Genomic DNA, 16,760 nt, shown 5'->3' with positions numbered 1-16,760 from the left:
GTAATTGTATGGTATAATTTATGTGAAAGATCAGTGGAATTTTAGTGTCTGCAATGGATTGATCTTCAACTCTTCTTGGATCCTTTTCTTTCTTTCAGATTGACCCCAAAATCCAAGCAGCCAAGGAAGAGGTGGTTATATATTTTGATAACGATCCATCCAGCACTTGTCAAGAAATGGTGAAAATAAGCTATATCAGTCAAAATCCAGGATGGCTGTCTATCATCTTGTGTTCCCAATTAGTCCCAAAATAGACAGTTGTACAACTGGGAGCCAAGGGAAACTTGGGTATGAAAGTTGAGCATAACCCATCACAAACTTCTCAAGAAATAATGAAAATAAACTAGAATTGTCAAAATCTAAAATGGTTGCTAGTAGGCCATTTTGTGTTTTTAGTTAGTCGCAGAATAGAATAGGGACCAAGGGGAACTTGCTTATGAAGTCTGAGAATGACCCATCCAGTACTTTTTAAGAAATAGCAACAACCAGAATAAGGATGAATAGATCTTCAATGAAGGGCTATTTAAACAGCCCATATGATGATGTTAGGCTAAAAATGCACCCCAGAGACGGTGCAGAAGTTTCCATGGTTTTTCTAGACATATGAAGTTGCTTGCTGCCATTCCATTACAATGGTAATAAATGGACAACATAATGAGACTTTAATTGTAATGAATCCTGCTGTATTGTGATAAGATCTTGCTGGCCAATCTGAATTCTATTCCATTAAATGAGACTTTTTTTCCCCTAATCCATATTATTCAAAATGTTGTCAGTAACGTTAGAGTAATTTTTTGCTGATGTTGATTGACATCATACCATGGTATAAGCTCTTTTGAACAAGGAAGTCAAAAACAATGTCTATTTAAAAGGATATTCTGCACAAGTTGAAAAATTTCTGGCTGTTTTTTACCATTTAAAAACTATTGTCGGCATCAAAATATTTTTCCAAAGGTCATTTGGGACGGGCAAAATTGGTAGAAATACCCTTGACCAATATAAAATTAGACTGTCAAAATATAGTGGGTAATCGGAAACTCACTGATTGGATCATAAATTTCATGTGAAGTATTGGGTAGATACAGAGCTGTACACTATCCTCTCAACATTTCAGCTGTAGCTGTAATTTCATTGTTTTCTTTGGCTTATTTCTCGTCTACTTTGAAATATACAAATATTACACACACTGTAGGGCTAATAAAAAGCAAACGTGATGTGGGTTAATCGTGGTCCAGATAATGGTTGTAAATTTCCACAAATTAAACATTGTGTGTTCATTCCTATGGTAAATATAAGCAGATCTGTTAGTTATTATAAAAAAGAATCACCCACATAAAAACAGAAAACAGAAAAAAGCAGAATATCCCTTCAAAGAGAGGCAGTTATGCTAATAAGAGCAAGATGCTATTTGTGTATCTGCATGCTATTTTATTTGCAGGGAAATTTCCCTTTCTTATTTCAGTCATATATTACAAACAAGTACAGAATACATAGGAAAGGCATAGGAATGAGAAGGAAATACATTTAATGATAGTTAGTTTTCTGTCGTATTTGTAAAAGTAATAATACTGTATAACAAAAAAGTTAATTTCTTTGCTTTAGGATTGTACAATCCAACATTGATGAGACATGGTTCTTGGGAAATGGCTATTCAATTCTTAAAATTACTTATCATTTTATAGCAATCTAAATAAATTTTTTATGGTGTCACAATTTCATTTGACAAATACTGCACAGCAGTTTTTATTTTTGACTTTGTCTGAGGGTACTTTTCCAGACTATGGACAAAATAGAAAGAGGTAAAAATGTAAGCTATTTGTATATCTAGGTGGCAAAAACACACAGAAACCAATTTTTCAAAGAAACAAAATTCAATTAATCTAAGACAACATAAAAATCCTCTATAAGTGTTAAGAGTAATCTGTTGATGAAAAAAAACCATAAATATCTTGAAAATGTTTTTATCCAATGTATTAAAGGTAATGTGTACTGAAGGTTCTATCATTTCATATTCATGGAGAAAAAAAACCAAAAAAAAACTAAGATATATGTACATCTTACATACAAGTTAATGACCTAGCGCTAATGTACTCAGTCTCATATAGCTATGGTCAAATAAATATATATCCATCGATGAATACCTCATCTTTATGTGACTATCTAATATGGAACTTTGGATACTCAATAAATATATCCACTGAAGCTCAATGAAAAGTCATTATCTGTGCTCAATGTTATGAATGCAATGTAGGAGCTTTCTGATAGATAATTAAATTTACTTTCCCCAAGTGTTGTCTAAACACTAAACAAGAACTGAAGAAGCTATTTGGAGTTTTCATCTTCTGTATATTTGTTTCTTCACTCTTACATCAAGTTTTTCTCATGCCCCATTCCAACTTTATCCCCTTTACAGCGTCAAATTAAATCCTAAACAGTTTATAAGAAAACACTATTTTTCTTTTTACTCCTGGCATTTTAACATTACAAAAATGTACGAAGGAATGTGTGAAAGATGTCAACTAAATGCAGAAACAACTACAAAGTAATTATTTCTTACAATTTCTTAATGAGATTTGAATATATAAACAGCACTTGATCTTTGTAAGAAAATGAGCTAACCACCTAACTCCAGCTTCTCCGATTCCTTAATTTTCAGAGTCACCAAGCAGTAAAATGTGAAAGAAATTAGTAAGTGATGGATGTGTTGAGGTGCTTACGATGTGACCAAATCTTTTTATTGTTAGACTTGTATACTTGGAGGAACACATCTAAATCTACAACATGAAAGTGAAATGTTGATACCACTAGAAAAATAACATTGCAGTGTCAATTCCAAAACTTTTCAAGGTAAGACAAAAAAACAGTAGTCTCCAAATTCATCACTTTAGTTTTTAGATTGAGATCTACAGCCGAGACACTTTAATATGGCTACATATTTTCAAAACATAGCATACTAGTGCTACTGTAAACAGTATCCTAACAGGTGCCAATTCTGTTGTGTTAATTAATCTAATCATATACTCCTGATTTTCAGCTGAAGTAAGAAGAAGAAAATACACAGAAGAATCACATAATGAATGTTACATGTATATGATGTGCTATTTTTTGTGTTTTTGTTTTCTTTAGATTATAATGATATAATGTTGCCTTACACATATATTGGTATCACAGATTTCCACAGTGTGGATGTGCCATTCATGGTAGAGACTATAATAAATTTACTTTTTGACGTCCCACACCATTCTAGGAAAAATCATCTACGTATATGGTATGAAACTCTTCTAATAAGTAGAGCTCCAAGAGGCACAGTTTCTGTCAAATAAGAAAACAAAATATTAAACAGTTTTACCATAAAAAACTTCAAAAATTCAACTGAGAACTACACCCTACAATCTGAATATGTTTCAATTTGAAGTTAAAAAAAAATAAAATTTGAAAAACTGATATAAAGGATGAATCGCTTGCTACAATTTCTCACTCAATATTGCACTTGGTATTTAAACGAGCTTTTAATCACATTGCAATAAGCTTTTTCTTAACGAAACAAACATGATGGTTATTTCATTGAATATCACATATTTGAGTACATTATATTTTCCAACTTCTTCAAGGCAAAATACATGTAACAAACCTTGTTAATTACTATTGTTTTAGAATGGCATTGATACTCTTTAACCTCACTAAAATTATTTTCACAAAGACCTTAAACCACAATTCCATTTTGGAAAAATCATATCAATCTATGACAATAGCGTTCTCTAAATCACGGCCTTCCACTACAGGTCGAAACACTTGTTTTGTTTTATTAGGACCGGCTGGTGAGGATCTGATTTTCACCATTGGTCTAACAGAGCTCTTCGAATGGGCAGATAAGGCGTTATTTGGCTTTGTTTGGCCCGGAGATTCAACATTGGGTTTATTTACAGGTCTTACACTTGGTTTGATTGTGTTGACTGTGTTGAAAGGCAAATCTGTTTTCATAGCTGTCTTCGAGTGTTGTGGAGATAACATAGTAGGAACTATCCTCTTCTGTTGGTTATCACCTGGTATCCCTGGTGGAGTCATCTTCTTTTGAGGATTACTTGGCGAAATCATAGTCGGAACTCTCTTCATTTGTGATTCACTTTTTGCCACAGGAGGACTCTGCAACGATTTCTGAGAAAGGGGAGATAACATTGTAGGAACAATTCTCTTTCTCTGATTCTCTGGAGAGGCTTTGGCTGTTAGAGGAGAACCTCCAGGTAACACAACCCTTGGCGACATGGCCTTATTGAAGTTAGCATGAGACGGTGATGTATAGATAGCATGAGTTTTCTGCTGTGGAGAAGTAAATGACGTCCCTGGGATCACCTGCATACTGCCCAGTTGTGCAGCATTCACTGCAGCTGCCTGGCGCATTGCTGCTTCCATTGCCTGCTGTTTTGCTGCTGCCTCAAGCGCTGCCTGTTTTGAAGCAGCTTCTAATGCTGCCAACCTTGCAGTTGCTTCTGCAGCTTGTTTTGCTGCAACAGCAGCATGCTGGGCTGCAATCTCTGATGGAGACATTGGTCTTGCAAATTGGGTAATGGATACCTTGGGTGTTTTGAGTGAGGTGGTGGGTGTGGTTTGTTCTTCACACTTGGGTTTAGGTGGTTCACTGTCACTCTCATGTATGTTAGGCACAGGAAGGTCAGTAAGTTTGTACTGTTCAAGAATGTTGTCATGTACGTACCAACAGACTTTCTTGTATGCTGCACGCTTCTCACGCACAGCTATAGCTGATATCTTAAGTTCCAGCTGTCGCTTTGATATACAGTATGCGTTCACATCCTCGGTGATCTCCGATGTATCCATGGCAGCTTTATCATTGGGAGCATCCTCATCTTTCATATCTGGAGTATCGACCTCCATCTTTGATTCAGTAGGTGTTGATGGGATTGCTTCACCAGATATTTTTTGTCCCCAAAAAGTTCGGAACTTTTTTATCAGTTTCTTGATTCCAGCCAAGTTTCCATGGACCAAACGAATCAAATCTGGCATTGCTATAAAAAAGAATAAAAACAATTTCAAGTTCAGTAATCTCAATTCTGTTGTATGTATTACAAACTGGATAAAGTAAACCTTAATGCATACCTAAAGTAATTAACTTTCTGTGGTCAAGTGCATTATCACATTTCGGCCAATGAGTGCAACAACAAATCTGTACATCTACATTCAGTGCTATACCAACAGACATCACAATACACATACTTACAAGTGCTAGAATAAGATTAATACGAAAACACATATACTAACAGTATCATGCACAGCACTCGAATTTAACATCTGGAATTCATCCATTAGAAACATCCATGCATTTTATTGCTAAAATTTTGAATTGAAAGTTTGAGTGATTTTTCAATTGGTTGAGATTTTATCTAGAATCCTGTATTTTTTAAAAAATATTTATAGACCTTACAATCATTATCATTATACATATAATTATAATTACAATGCATTTGATGACAACAATTCCATACTAATGCACATGGCATATATGACTTTTTTTTTATCCTTTCTCACCTTCCTCTGGGACAGGTTTTCTCATTCCATTTTTGGGTGTGCCGATATTCTTGTCCGAGGGTGAACTGTCCAGTTTACTGTTATTAGCTCCACTGTATGTGGTTGGTATAGGATCAGCACTCAAACACACAGCCTGAAGGGAAAATTACATATTTGACCATAGTCTAAGAGTTTACAAAGTAACATATTTAACAAACAAAACTTGGCAGATCAAGCATATACAGTAAAACACCACTTCCTCGAACCCACATTACTTGAATACCCTCTAATTGCCATTCAAACAGATATCTGATTCTCTGCAGTTTTTTTTTATCAGACAATTTTAATTAATAACACAATATTCAATAAGAACATGGAGTCAACATTCTATATCACTTTGAATTTGCTGAAATAAATCAATGCAAAAAAAGTACCTTTCCATCCTCCATCTCCAAGTGCTTTCTGCATTTAACATTTTGCAGGATATGAACAGTGCCATGAATGAAATTTTACACAAACCTCCTTAGTAAAATTCAAAAAATGAAATTTAGTTTGTCAAAACTGTGGTACAATGACTTCTTATTCGACTGATCAAAGAATAGAGTATTGAATATGTCATTTACTGAAACTGGGCCTTAAATATTACCTGGTAACTGTCCATTGTTTCTTGAACTTGTTTCTGCAGACTGTGTAAAGCTTGTTCCCAAACACAACCAATGATGATGGGCAGTGCAGCTTTTGTCTGGCGCTTCAGCTCACTTTCCCAGGATTCAAGCTTGGCCTGTCTTGCTGCCTTCATCATCTCTGGGCTAACCTGATAATACAAATATTTTGATCTTGTACGATTCACCTATGATATGAATATATTGCTTTTACCTGAATTTTAAACTTGTGGATTATTCTTTGAGGAAGTCTATCCCTTCAGATTTTATGGGAAAAAAACATTTTTTTAATTCTAATGGCAGATATACTTAGACATAAAACACATATGTTACCTCTTATTACCAGGGTCGCATACAGATACATAATTATGAACTATTGATCCAGATTATCACGATTTTAAGGAATTAAACATTTTGTTCAGTGAATTCTTTTAAAATGTAATAAATATATACATTTTACATAAATATCATTGTAATGCTTTATATAATGCTTACCTGTCCCAAAAAATGGTATGTTTTTGTAATAAAAACAATAATCGTAGTAAGATCCAACAAAACTGCCCTCAATACCCATCTCTTTTCCTTTATTCATCAGTTTTTTCTATCAAACTTATTAAACTTACTTTGTTTACAAACTTTCCCTCCCTACTTTCAAGGTTTTGTCTTGTGATTAGCAAACATATTCAAAAACACTTAAGTGAAATGTTAACTTCAAAGATAGCATGTTAAGTAAAACAAAATAGATTACCAGTGACATCACAGAAGTGTCAATCTACATAAAATTGGCTTCTCGCATAGGAAATATTGCTGGTAATGTTAATTAGAAAGGTATTTCAGAAATTTAAAAAATATAACTCATTTTAGGGCCTACCTGATATTACAAACATTTAAATCTTATGACCATGTATCCATGTCAACATAAACATGCAAACAAGACTTAAGGCAGTAAATTACTTTATCTTTATCACTCTACTCCAGTATGAAAACTTGACTCCACTATGAGATTTTACAATAATGCTCAGTTCAATCAAACTAGACATCATTGTACATATTCCATATTTTAGACATCTGGTTAATCTTGAAATACATTTCATTTACACTTGACAACCAAATCAACAGTAAAGCAATCTGGAGACAAAGCTTAGGAATTTGAAATATCTCCAGATAGAACTTACATCTTCATCAGCCTGACATCCCTCATCATCTGATAAGTAACCATGAGGAACCATCCAGTCATCTTCTTCCTCCCCATCAGCACCTTCTTCCTCTTCTTCTCCCTGACAAAACACACAGAAAACAGATCTAATTTACACATACTGAAACAAAGCATCACAAACCAGGGCTCATTTCACCTAAATAAGAGGTCTCTGGCATTGCTTTAAAATCTGTTTGGTCAGTAAGTCAAATTCCTTGTGCAATTCTCTGTAAAACAATATGCAACTGGATGGAATGAAATGCATGTTAAATAAAATTCAAATCCCTGTAATGTGAGCATAAATACAGTATCAATGCTTTTGCTTCTAGTGTTGTTATGTAATATATACACCTAGGTAACCTGGTCTGAGCATGACCCAGGTTGGAAATAATTGAGCTAAAATTCTAATTTCACACTGGGAATAGAAAAACCACATGTCAACCACTGTGTAATTGAACCACTGTAAGTACACCATACTTAACGCTTTCTTGTAATTGATCAATAGGATTACCTGACACCGCAGTTTGTTTACTCAGAAGCATACGATGCTTATATGCACTAAAGGCACCCCAATGTATCGAGCTCATATCACATAAACACATTTCATTATGCCATAGCTGTAGCCATTGTAATGCTATATATACACCACCTACTTATCATGCAATATGATGCTTGCCAGCAAAGATTTGCCTTTTCAAAGTGACTGTCAATTTCATAACAAAACAGCTCAATACTTTACTTCGGTTACAAAATTGTCATCATGGCCAACGATAGAAGTTTGTAAAATATGAAAGCAATTCTGTTGCAGGAACAATTAAACTGTTGTCTTTTGTTGTTTCATTGACCCGATATCAGAAAATATCAAAATACCTCTGATCCAGATAAGCTTTCTCCTGGCTCCTCCTCCTCCCATTCATCATCACTCTCTACCTCATAGTCAAACAAATCCTGAAAAACACAAGACCCTTGATCAATAGTGGTACTTTAAAACTGTTGTTCAATACTTCAATGATATTCAGATTTTTACAGTTATCCAATGTTCAGGTACGGGTGGTTTCAGAATTAAATGTGTGGGGGAGTATGGTGGCAGATGAATTGGTTTGTTGTGGGTGGTTGAGACAACACTAAAATGTATTTTATGTGTGATTGGTGCCATTACAAAATCAATTATATGGGTGACTGATTAAACTGGAAACTTCCAAAACAATGCAGGGGTAAATTTGATACAGAAAATCTGGTTTTGTGGAAGGAAAACTGGAGTATACACGACATGGCTTGGCTAAAATGTCCGGGAAATCTTAATTGGGAATTTCAGTAGAAAGCTTTCTTGTTGGTTTTTAGTCAAGCTGACTCGTGGCATGTTTGTAATACAAAATTACATCAATATATTGTAGCAGACTTCTGACAAGCAAATTTCGTCTTGCCTGGATTTGACATAACAAGAAAATAATGACGTGAAGCAATAAGTTATAACCAGTACTGCTTTACATTGCATTCCTTGCAAATTTCCTTTGGTAGCTTATAAATTGAAAATTGACAACTTACCCAGTTTGAAATGTGTGGGGACATTTTGAAATGTCTATATCTAGTGTGTTAATGTATGGAGAAATAGGAAATAGCTGTAAAGTTTCTATACATTGATCCAGCATTACCAAAGAAAAGCTAATATATCCATACATGGAAAGTCATTGTTATAGCTATTACTATTAAAACTTTTCAGACAGATATTACACATATAATAACACAAGAACAAGCTTTAGACACATCTATTTTTTGATAATTCAGATTTTTCAATACCTTGTCTTGTTTCCATGGATTCCTTGGACTGATAACATTACTCTTTTTCCTCCACGTTCCATAGTAAGGAGGTCTGTAGTTTGTATGGAACTGCAGCAGTTTACAATGATATGTGACCTTTTTCACCACTTCTGAGTCATGAACAAGCATCACATCATCATCAACTTTATTTTTTTTCCTGGAAACAAACAAAAATGACACCAATCTTTACTTCACATTCTTAAAAACAGCATAGAATCACATTTCTCACATATACTTTATAGAAAATTAAAGCTTGTACATGCACAGAAATGACTTTCACTCTGGGTCAATCTAGATATGACCATTTTAAAGAAAATGACAATTGAGAAATGGTTAGGATGTTACCTGTCAACTGCTCGGAACTTTTTGGGCTGTAATTTGCCAGTTCGGAGTTCCTCAACATATAAGAGGCTGTCAGAAGCCTGTAAATCCAACAACACCAGAATAATCAACTCAATCTTATATAGTGAACATGTCTATAGTGGCCACCAAGGAGATAAGTAGAAATTGGTTGTTATAGACATGGGTCATTATAACAGGTATTATCTAGCTGTAATCTTACACTCAAGATATATCAAGTTAATTCTTGTACCCGGTAATGTATCTAAACACATGAAAGGGTAATGGCAAATTCATCTGATATCACTATACATGTAGTTTGGTCAGGTTTTAACTGATATTTTAAAAATATTGGGTACAAGAAAAAATAAAATTTCCATATTAAAGACTATTGTAATAGCAAATGCTCTACAAGAATGTTTCGATAGCAAGCAAAACTGAACAAGTTATCTACTGCTACTGCTTAAGCTTCCAACTTTTTATTCCCTTTTTTAAACAAATTTTTGTAACTGAAGTTTTCATAAACCTTTTATGACATTGAGGAGTGTAGATTAATCTTCATGGAGCAATGATCAATTCTACTAAATTACCATCAATTATAATTGAATTATTGGTCCATTGTGACTGATCGCCACCCACATTACTGACCTGTTTAAAAGAGAGCTGGTCCAATGTTGCTGCTGCTTCAATGTCCAATTGTTTCCTGGGACACGATGGGGCAAGTTTCATGTCTTTCTTGACTTCAAATGGCATGAACAAACTTTTAGTTTCATTTACCTACAAGCAGTAAAATAAATTACTTAAATACTGTTTCATATTTCCTGAGGATCAGTTTGCAAATGAAACTGCTCAAACACTGGCTATTAATGAAGGAAAAGAAAGTTTAAAACTGTGAGCAAATACTAACAGAATATATATCAGATGAAATATTTCCTCAATTTTACAAGCACATTTTGTAAATTGATCTTATTGCAAATTCTTTGGCAAATATTTCTTTTCAGAAACAGAGCTTAACGTTCTATGTCTGGGCACCTAGTCTACAGCTCGCCTATTTCTTTTAAAGTTCTATACACACAATATATTGACCAAAGCTATAACTAGTAACTTGCCAACAAACTGTCCAGAAAACAAATATTCCATTTATTTTGGTAAGATATCATGAATCGTAAGTGTTCAACCACAAATGTCCTGCTACATATTTTCTATGGATACTGAACACACACTCAGCTAGATTTTTATGGTGCTATCATCACATTATTTTCATGACAGCTTCCTACCTTTGAGACCGGAGAGACCCTCTGTTTGTTGATGAAGAAACTCTGGAAAGCCTGCTTTGTCTTCGATGCTTTCTTCACCTGTTAACAAATTTAATTGACATCATGTTTTTTCCTGACCATAAGGCTTCTATTAAATTCATGTTGAGAAGGTTTTAAAGCCTGTTTTAAGTGGATGGGTAGTGGCAATTAAAATTGAAGAGATGACTTCCATGTGGTTATAGTAGCCAATCTTAACCTGGATGATATATCTTATAACTTTTTGTCTTCTGTGATACCAGGGCTCTCAATCTGCCAGATTTGGGGCTGATATTTGGCCCCATTCCCAATGCAAAATAGTATCTTTTTCCCCCAATTTAGACCCCAAGTTTTCCCAATTCTAAGGAAAACACCATTATTTTTCCCAATTCAAAGGGCCCCGGACCCCAGTCCCAAAATGGGGTGTGAGAGCCCTGGATGCACATCCACCTTCCCTATATCCAGCCACCCACTATTTAACATTACAAGTGCAGCAGAATCTTAAAATGTTCCTATTTCAAAACTTTCTGTAATGATTAATATCAAGTAAGCTATATATTTTTTTTTGTAGTTTGCATAAAAATCCAAATCACAGAATTCTAACTTTTATTGTCACAAAGGGCATCATGAGCAGAAATATCCTCTCTCAAAATTTTTTTTTTAAATCATAACCGAGTCTGTCATCAAACTCCTAAAACTTTGTGAAAAGATGCCTCAAAGTTAAAAGATTTCAGATTTCTTCATGCGACTCCCCTAATACCTTAACAAATGTTTTGAAAGGACCAGTTTAAATTCATTTAAATTTGAATGACAAAGTTACCTTTTCTTCTTCTTCTTTTAATTTCTCTTCTTTCTTGAGCTTGAGTTCTTCATCTTTCTTCCTTTTTTCCTCCAATTTTGCTCTTAAATATGGAAAAGAAAGAGAACTTTGATACAAATGCAGCACTGAGTAGCATGTATACATGCCATACACCCATTTTTGATGAATGAAGTATATTCAAATACTAATGGAGCCAACCATCTGTCCAGAACACTATCAAAACAATCCTATTCAGACGTTTCAGCAGTCAAAGTATCTAGGTCAACGTTATCTAATGGGTAATCATTGCTGTCCTCACAGATTACATAATAAATATAGGCTCTTTTTGCAGCCAAAAATCTGAAATTTGACTCATTCTTTCAAAATGAAGACAAAAGACCGTTTAATTTTTTCTTTCTTCTTATATGCTGTTATGAAATCTAAGAATATCTCTCAAGAAATTGTAATAATTATTTTTGTTGTTGTCAAAAAAGCTATTTTGTTTTTCTGATAAGTTCCAAATAGACAACTTACAAGTTGACCAAAATTAAGAATTATCTATCTAGCACTTCTTGAGAAATGGTGGTGATAAACATTCATTTTCAAAATCCAAGACAGCCATCATTCTGCCATCTGTTCATTTACTGGTCCCAAAAACCGATAGCACAACACAAGGGACCAACAAGGTCGAAATGAAATTTGGGAATGATCCAACAAATGTCAAAATCTAACATAGGAAACTTTTGGTCATAATGTATTTTCTGATTTGTCTCAAAATTGAAAGAATACTACTGAAGATAAAGGGAAAACTAAACATGAAAATCTGAGAAAGATCCATCCAGTGCTTCAAAAAATTTCCACTATAAAAATTCAAGATGGCTACATGTCAGCCATTTTGCTATTTTTATCAGCTTTAAAATCAAAAGGATTCAACCAGAATCTAAGAGGAGCCAAGCTATGAAAATTGAAAAAGATCCACTTGATCCTTTTCAAGAAATAACAATGACAAATTTCCATGAAGAATAGACAATAGATTATAGACGCAGAGCAATTTGAATAGCTCACTATTTGATAATGATGGTATAAAACACTTTTATCTGTATAATAAGAAATGTGTCAATATCTTTACCATAATTACTGGACCAAGGTATAAAAAGGATAGCTTGAAATTGCAGTTCAGATAAGGAAACAATATGTGTGATGAATCTAATCAAAAGGACTCCCTTGTATATTATGTATTTTTATTCATATAAAACATATATTTTGATAAAGCCCTTACTCAGTCTGTTCTTGTTTTTTCTTCTTTTCTTCCTCTTTCAACAGCAACTTTTCTTGTCTTTCCTTCTCCTTCCTTTCCTACAATGTATTTAAAAATTTGATAAGTAAAATTTATCTTCAATGCTGCATATCACCATATTATTTCCTAAAGTGGTATATAGATAAAAATGTAATGGTGATGCATCAATATCTAAAATCTATTATCATTTTAAAATCTTCTTTGTCTAAAGTTACCTTTTTACATACCATTAATCTTAAACCAAATACCTTGTCTATCATCTTAGTAAATAATGGCCAATTAAGGATTCATTATTTGAGTAATGGACTTAAGCCTTTTTATAATCAAATCTTTGATTAATTGAAGATATATCACCAACCTTTTCTTCTTCTCTCTGTTTTTCTTTGAGGGCTTTAGCTTCTTCTCTCTCTTTCTTTTTCTCTTCTCTTTCAAGGCGTTCCTCCTCTTTTTTAAGTCTCTTCTCTTCTAATTTCTTTTCTTTCTCTTCTTTAATCTTTTGACGCAGAGCTTCTTTTTCTTTCATTTTTGCTGCAGACAGCTGGGAAAAACAATCTTTAGATATTACAAGGCAATTTATATTTTATCCTTATAGCCAGTAACTCAAACTAGTTCCATACTTCATCATGTATCTTCTAAACTCCCTCTTCCCTATAATTTTCAGCATATTATTATTTTTTTCAGTCTGAAGATCAAACAAACAAAGCCACTATAAAAAGCATGGCTGAATACTCATACCTTTGATCGGACTCCTTTTTTCCCAGACTTGGGTGTTCCATCACTGCAGCTGCTTGGACTGTCTACACTGGGTGTCTTTGGACATGCAGTTATCTCTCCTGGTGTAGATGTTGGGCTTGCAGAAATGATTGGATTTACTTTTGGGGTCTGAGGTGCAGAGTCATCAGATTGCTTAATTTTGGCAGGAGTCTCCAAGTTTACATCTTGTGATGAAGATACATCTTCTTCATCCATTGAAGAATCTCTGGTTTCCTTTGTAATATCAAGAGAAGTACATTTTTCCTTATCTGCTGAAACATCAGCAGTGACTTTCTGTTGATTCCTTGGCTGTGTTTCTGAATCATCTTTTAATGGAATTATCTCACTATCTTTCTCATTACCTTCTTTTTCTTCAGTACAAGATACAAATGCATCCTCTGAATTTACAATTAAATCTTTATGTTCATCATTTGAGGGTCCCTTATCTGACTTGTTTAGGTTTTCTGGGTTAGCAGGATTTTTCTCTAAATCATTCTTCAAGTCTTTCTCAGTATCATCAGTCTTTTCCTGTCCCTCAGCATCATTGCCAGTTGAATCATTTTTCTCCACAAGATCAATACAATCATTAGTAGAGCTGATCTCTTCCTGGGGACATTTTCTCACAAAGCGCTCCAGGGTATTACGAATGCGACTCGAGTTTCCCACAGGAATATTTTCTGCCTCTGAGCTGGAACTAACCTCAGGATCATGATCAACTATACAGTTAGTAGTAAGTGGTTTGTTTTCCCCAGATGGCTGGCGTTCCTGTTTGTGATTCTTGTGTAGTTTGGCACTAGGAGATTCGCCATCAGAGAGTTTTCTCTTTTTCGGTCCCTGTGGTGAAACAATCTGGGATTTCTGTTCCAAAGGTTTGAAAGGTAATCGAGCTGAAAAGTAAGAGAACATCGTAAATTAAAAAGAGTGATGTTTTATCCATTGACTAGGACTAAATTAAGATAATGAATTATGCCGAGAATTGAAAAGAAAAAGAAAAAAAAAAGAAAGCAACATGTCATACATTCTTGGTCTTGGGAGGGACAGCTCTGAGGTCAGTTTTGATTTGTAGTGCCATTCAAACTTCAAAATTTGGACCCATAGCAACACTGATGAGTCCTAGAAGGACAAAACAGCTGTATGGTTTAATCATTGTTTTACTCTAATATATCCAACTCTAAACTTCTATTAAGAAGTGCTATTCATTTGTGCGTCTTTTGCAAAATATTAATGATTGAAATATCAAGCAAATTTTAGTTCCATCTTTGGACCTACATAAAAACATGTTATCCCAGTACATATTCAAATTCAATTTTTTTATCTTAAGACTTTCTCCAACTTATTATCCTATTATTATCAATTATATACCTATTGTCAATAGGATTTTGAATTGCAATGGGAACATCCCATCAGTGGCCTATTTGCTTAACTGGGTTAAGTTAAATTCTCCAATTTTGTAGACTTGCTTTTTTCATGCTACATTGCTGCAAATCTTGATTTATCAAATTAAGTTTTTACTTCTGTATCTGTCACATTTTCCGATACATATTTATAAATATGACATTAATAAGTAATGGAAAAAGCTGATCCTTTGTTGATGTCATTTTAACAATGGTCTATTATTCTCACAGATTATTATTAGTTTACGCTAAATCTAAACCCCAACATATGGTTGCTTTGGGAATATTTGATGCAAAATGCACTAACCTTGTCGTAATTTTTTCGAAGGAGGACCACTTTCACTTTCATCCTTGTTTCCTAGGGCAACTTTTGGATCTGAAAACAAAAATATAAAAAAAATAACAACTAAATGATAAAATCAATAAAATGATTGCATATGGCAAGCTTTCAGGCATTTCAGCAATCTTCAGGCAATTACTATTCCTAATGATTTTTTAACACTTAGGCTCGGGCAATTAAGGCCTTACAGGTACTCTTCAAGCAACTACTCTTTAACATTTTCAGGCCTGACCACCATCTTTGTGCTGTTATTTTTCTGCTTAACTACTTTGGAATACATACTACATATACTTACCCATAGCAAGCAGACTTTTGAAATTCTATTACTGCTGCCATTCATAATTTTTGTTGAGAAGTCATGTTTAACAAAACATTGTATAAGCATTTCATGCATAAGTGGTCACTGATGGGGAAATTCTTGCAAGGTATTATATATAATCATATGCATTGTTGAGTGCTATTTTGTCATTATACAAAGCAATATTACATCTTATTGTGTTTAAATTTGATGTGTGAATCATTAATTAATGTAATCAGCATTGAGTGTGGCGGTCACTTATCACATCGATTGATATAATTAGCATTAAATGGTTCAACCAAAAACACTCAATGCACCATACTGGCCTAGCAAAATATTTACATTGCACTACTTGTATATCAATTATTCTAAAGTTGGAGAGAAGATAAATGCCAAATTTTACAAAGTCACATCATTTTTCCTCTGGTGTCTACAACAATCTCATAACCGATGATGTAGTTATAACAAAAATGAAAAGCAAGAAATATCAGCACAACTATAAGCTAAGCTGCGCACTTCGTCTTCGGAATCTTCAATAGTTAGCAAGTCTTTAGAAACGGCAAACATCCTATCCGTCTATCAAATCCAACACAACAGCTACTGCAAACATTGCATCATATAATTTTTTCACTTAAGTACAAGCTGACACCATTTACAGCACCCAGAAAAGAAATGTAAAGGAAATAACAACCTAAAAAATCTCAGTAGAATATGACATCCAAAGAACGCCTATTGAAGTATTACTAGGATAAGTAGACTCAAAATCAATGGCTATTAGTCTAAATTATGATTGACTGTTGCATTGTACACGTCCTTGGTGCTTCCAAAGCTCATCTTTCTTACCATTCTCAAAATTATTCACACAATCAACGTGTGCCATTGCCCTGTTTATGGTTTCCCCTTCTTCGAAGTTGGCGCGAATATTCGGCGCTCGATGATACGGGCTGAATTACTTCCCTATCACTGTATGGCCTTTACGGATATTATGATTCTGTTGTTTAAACAAACACAACAAATTAATGTTTTTAAACCTGTGTATTGTCTGTAGGTTGT

At 34.1% G+C, this 16,760-nt stretch overlaps 1 protein-coding gene across 1 annotated transcript; it reads right to left on the bottom strand.

Annotated features, from left to right (window-relative positions):
* Positions 1 to 3,735: 3,735 nt before the first annotated feature.
* Positions 3,736 to 16,587, bottom strand: LOC132547508 (chromatin assembly factor 1 subunit A-B-like). Its single transcript, XM_060211264.1, has 15 exons — positions 16,551 to 16,587; positions 15,377 to 15,445; positions 13,658 to 14,562; positions 13,281 to 13,460; positions 12,905 to 12,981; positions 11,647 to 11,728; positions 10,812 to 10,889; positions 10,174 to 10,311; positions 9,541 to 9,617; positions 9,175 to 9,352; positions 8,248 to 8,325; positions 7,358 to 7,459; positions 6,167 to 6,334; positions 5,542 to 5,674; positions 3,736 to 5,021 (listed from the first exon to the last, which is right to left on the bottom strand). The coding sequence occupies exons 1-15, from the start codon at positions 16,585 to 16,587 to the stop codon at positions 3,736 to 3,738; spliced, it is 3,588 nt and encodes a 1,195-aa protein (XP_060067247.1).
* Between the last annotated feature and the right edge of the window lie 173 nt (positions 16,588 to 16,760).

This window comes from Ylistrum balloti, unplaced genomic scaffold, assembly GCF_031769215.1.
Source record: "Ylistrum balloti isolate Yb309-2 unplaced genomic scaffold, AGI_CSIRO_Ybal_v1 Utg369958, whole genome shotgun sequence".
NCBI lineage: Eukaryota > Metazoa > Mollusca > Bivalvia > Pectinida > Pectinidae > Ylistrum > Ylistrum balloti.
This window is presented reverse-complemented; position numbering and strand designations above follow the sequence as displayed.